Here is a 4159-nt window from a genome sequence, read left to right on the forward strand (position 1 = left end):
TATCATTTTGATAACAACTTACCTCAAATAACATCTTTCCAATCTTTGAAACAATAAAATAATTTTTTGAAGTGTGTTTCACCGTATTCGTGGTATGTGATATTTTGTTTGATTTTTTATCTCAAGAAATACACTATATTTGTATATGGACAATTGTAATCCGTGGAGGGGTAATTTCGGACCAAAAAAGTGAAAAAATATTTATAGCACTTAATTTTGTAATAAATAAAAAAACAACAGTTTGCTATTTTTCTATTTTCTATTCTTATAGGGATAGTTGCAAATGTAGCAATTATATTCAAAATAATTAAGTAAATTGCAACATTTTAAAAAAAATTGCAAATATAGCAAAAACTGTCAAAATCTATCACTGATAGAACATGTAGCAAATGTTGGTCTATTACTGATAAACCATAAGAGTCTATTAACGATAGAAGCCTATCACTGATAGATTTTGCTATATTTACAAATTTTTTAAAATATTACTATATACTTAATAATTATTCTAAAAATTATTATCCATTATAATTACCCATTCTTATATTTGCTATTCGTACAAGAAGTTAGTTGGATGAAGAGCACGAGTGGTTGGGATGGAAAAAATGTAAAACCCATCATTTAAGAAGCCCATTAATATTTTAAGTTAGGCCCAGAAAAAGCCCGTTGAATTGAATGAAAACTGTTATAAAAATTGTAAACCCTAATTCTATCCCCGCCACCCCTTGTCGTGAAAAAGCCAGAAGGTATGGATTGAAACCCTAATTTGAAACCCATAAAATTTGAAGATTTCAATACTTCATCTAATATTTATCACTTTCATATTTCTTTAGGTATTCGTACACCTTTTGAGTAGCGACGATGGCTCCGGCGAAGAAGACCGTAAGTATCATTCTAATGTCGCACTTCCAATTAGTTTATGGATACTGGTTTTGATGATTTTGATGATTTTTGGTGTTGTAATTTGCAGAAGAAGACTCACGAGAGCATTAACAACAGGCTGGCCCTTGTGATGAAAAGCGGCAAGTACACGCTCGGTTACAAAACCGTTCTTCGCACTATCAGAAGTTCCAAAGGTTTTCATCCGTGTTCTTCTTTCAATTTAAGGTTTTATTCTGTATTTTTTTGTACACATTTCAGTATTTCGATCTGTGAAAATACAGGAAAGCTTATTATTCTATCGAACAACTGCCCACCTCTGCGTAAATCCGAGATTGAGTACTACGCAATGCTTGCCAAAATCGGAGTTCACCACTACAACGGAAGTAAGTTTTTTAGATAGTCTACTTCTACTTGGTAGATGGTTGTTTATTTTGTCAAAGTTGCAAGCTTTATAACATTTTGGAGCTTCGTATGCATGATTTCTGATTTACGGGACTTGACTGCTCTCTTTTCTTAATAATGTTAGCACATCTTTCATTATTGTAGAATAAGAAAAACTGCTCTTATACTTGACGCAAATTAGAGTAAGCATTTTGTAATCTGGGCAAGTATTTACTCTGTTATTGTATATTTGAGTAACTTGATCAATTAGGTAATGGCTGGGTATTCTGCTACGAAGAGTGCTCATAATGGGGCTCTCTGTGTTCAAATAAACTAATAATTGAGTGTGTAGTTTGTCCAACTTACTACAACCTTTGTAGAACTATTTGCCAGGTAGGTGCTTCTTGCATGCCTGAGAAGCAAGGCACAGATAGACACAACATAGACACAGGAACACTAAAATCTAGGGCAGAAATGCAACAAAAATATTTTTATCAAGTGTCATAGTGTCCAGACTAAATTAAACTCTATGCTTAGTTTTGTACTTTCCTATTGATTTGCTACCATTGTCTTTCAACAGTTGTTTTGATCTTGTTAGTCAGCCTATTGAATTAAGTAGGTGGGTTTATATCATTGGTTGTAATTGGTTTTCTTCTTACTCATAATATTAATGTTGGTCCATCAATTTAATTTTAACTCATTCCATTTATACATGTTTTGTTTAAATATTAGTCAGTTAATTAGCGACTTGTATGGTTGATCAGTTAATTAGCGACTTGTATGGTTGATCAGTTAATTAGCGACTTGTATGGTTGATCAGTTAATTAGCGACTTGTATGGTGGATCAGTTAATTAGCGACTTGTATGGTGGATCAGTTAATTAGCGACTTGTATGGTGGATCAGTTAATTAGCGACTTGTATGGTGGATCAGTTAATTAGCGACTTGTATGGTTGATTGTTCTGCTTTACTTCTATGTATTTTCAGCCACTGTTATTATTAGTATGTTTTATTTATTATTTTTGTTATTTATGTACGTTTAGGTAATGTTGATCTTGGAACTGCTTGTGGCAAGTATTACCGTGTCTCCTGCCTTAGCATTATCGATCCAGGTACTACGAACTTTTTTATTTGGTTCATTAAATTTCATTTCTATTTGATTACGGTGAAGTTTGCATACATAATTGAAACAAAAATTGATATATTGCCATTTGATTTTCCATTGCTTCATAGATTAATTTCTTACTGAGAGAAGATATTTTCTGTGGTATTTTAGAGAACAGATGTAGTTGGGTGTTGGGTTTTTAAATGCAACACCTTGAAAATTGTCACCAAAATGATAAATCTGTTTAAGTTTAAATCAAAATAGAAAATAGTGAAAACATTTAAGTGCCTATACTCGACTTTTATTGATTTGTTTGACCAAGATTCCTCCCTTTTTATTCTTTTCCAGGTGATTCTGATATTATCAAATCGCTTCCCGGCGATCAGTGATTTTTGTCATTGAGAACGTTAGTTGTTTTTTTCTTCTTCTTTTGCACCTTTTCTCTTCAGCAAAGGTAAAATTTGCACTGATTTTAATGTCCCAGAGTAGCAACCAACTTTAAGCATTAAAATTGTATTGTTGATAACCAGATTTTGTCAATGTCTTTGAGATTTTATGTAGAATGCTCAAGTAGTTTCATACCTATTTATGCAAGCAATTGAGAATCGAAAATCTCCTTGCCTTCGAATACAAGATTGTTTATCGAAAATGAGCAGGAATTTATCATTTGATCCAAATGCCTCGTATGAGACTTAATTATACTCGTGTTAAATGCTTAATTCCTTCTAATCACCTGTTTCATAGAATGCTTGTCGAATTCTTTTTAGATGATCCTCTTTTGGTGGAGAAATTAGAGTATATAGTTAAAATCAAGATAGCAAAATATAAATAACTTTTTATTCCAAAGAGTTGTAGCATGGCATTTAAATTACGTTATATCAGTATATTTTGCTGCATGCATTTGTAGGTGTAGACTAGCTCCATTTTTTTCAGTTAAGATTTTGATGGATATTTAAGTTTTTTATACAGATTCTATAAGATTTTAATTTTTAGTTTCTCTAATATATCTATTTGTTGAAGCCTGTTTATTTTGTTAGTTTCTTCCCTAATTCATTTTGATTCTTTTTTTTTTTTTGCATTTATTCTTTGAATTTTTTAATGAACTCACGTAATTCTATCATCATTTGGTCGACTATGTTTAAAAATGGCTTTAATATGTTGTTTGCCATTGTGATGTCAATTTAACAAAATATTGTAATGTATTGCCAATTTCGTCGAAAGATCTTTACAAAAATTGTTTTAGCTGCTACAAAATATACTGAAAAAGAGTTGATGAGACTTTCGTTTAAATAATTTTTATAATTGGCCAATTCCATATTCATAAAACTAAACTCTTTTTGGGCCCTTTCTATCGTCTTATTGAAATTGAGTAAAAGCCTCGAGCACAAGAAGAAATCAACAATAAAAAAGAAAATAACCCTCCCCTCCGAATTGGAGGCTTGGAGCATTGCTTTAAGTGCGTGTTAATGCAAAATTTTTCAAGTCATGGCAATGAGAAAACGGACAATCTTCCCTATTACATTTGAAGAAGTTATTTACCCGACCTTGCACGACTTCCTGGAAAATGGCTTCTACATTGTTAGTTGAAGATCAGAGATTGATTGACCTCAATAGAATCTTATTCAACAATGAAGGCCCCCACCATTCCAACGCTAATGAATGAAGGCTCTCGAGAATTGCATTTTCTTCCAGCCAAAGGTTAAATGTCAAACTTATTCCAATATCTTTTTCCACATTGTCGATGTTCTTTAGTAAGACTCATGAGAGTAGCCTCGATTGTGCCCAAGTTCTCTTT

At 32.2% G+C, this 4159-nt stretch overlaps 1 protein-coding gene across 1 annotated transcript; it reads left to right on the plus strand.

The window, feature by feature from the left end:
• The first annotated feature begins 652 nt into the window (after positions 1-652).
• LOC103499296 (60S ribosomal protein L30-like) lies at positions 653-3041 on the plus strand. The gene is made up of 6 exons (XM_008462275.3): positions 653-743; positions 831-879; positions 968-1073; positions 1161-1262; positions 2303-2371; positions 2713-3041. Exons 2-6 carry the CDS (start codon positions 859-861, stop codon positions 2751-2753), a joined length of 339 nt encoding a protein of 112 aa, XP_008460497.1. The 5' UTR covers positions 653-743; positions 831-858; the 3' UTR covers positions 2754-3041.
• Positions 3042-4159: the final 1118 nt, after the last annotated feature.

Source organism: Cucumis melo, chromosome 9 (assembly GCF_025177605.1).
Source record: "Cucumis melo cultivar AY chromosome 9, USDA_Cmelo_AY_1.0, whole genome shotgun sequence".
NCBI classification, from domain to species: domain Eukaryota; kingdom Viridiplantae; phylum Streptophyta; class Magnoliopsida; order Cucurbitales; family Cucurbitaceae; genus Cucumis; species Cucumis melo.

Bases quoted from the DNA above. Each gene is read 5' to 3' on its own strand.
- LOC103499296 (XM_008462275.3), top strand. From the start codon at position 859: ATGGCTCCGGCGAAGAAGACC. The intron at 1,074-1,160 runs GTTTTCATCCGT...GTGAAAATACAG, and splicing joins CACTATCAGAAGTTCCAAAG to GAAAGCTTATTATTCTATCG. The intron at 1,263-2,302 runs GTAAGTTTTTTA...ATGTACGTTTAG, and splicing joins AGTTCACCACTACAACGGAA to GTAATGTTGATCTTGGAACT.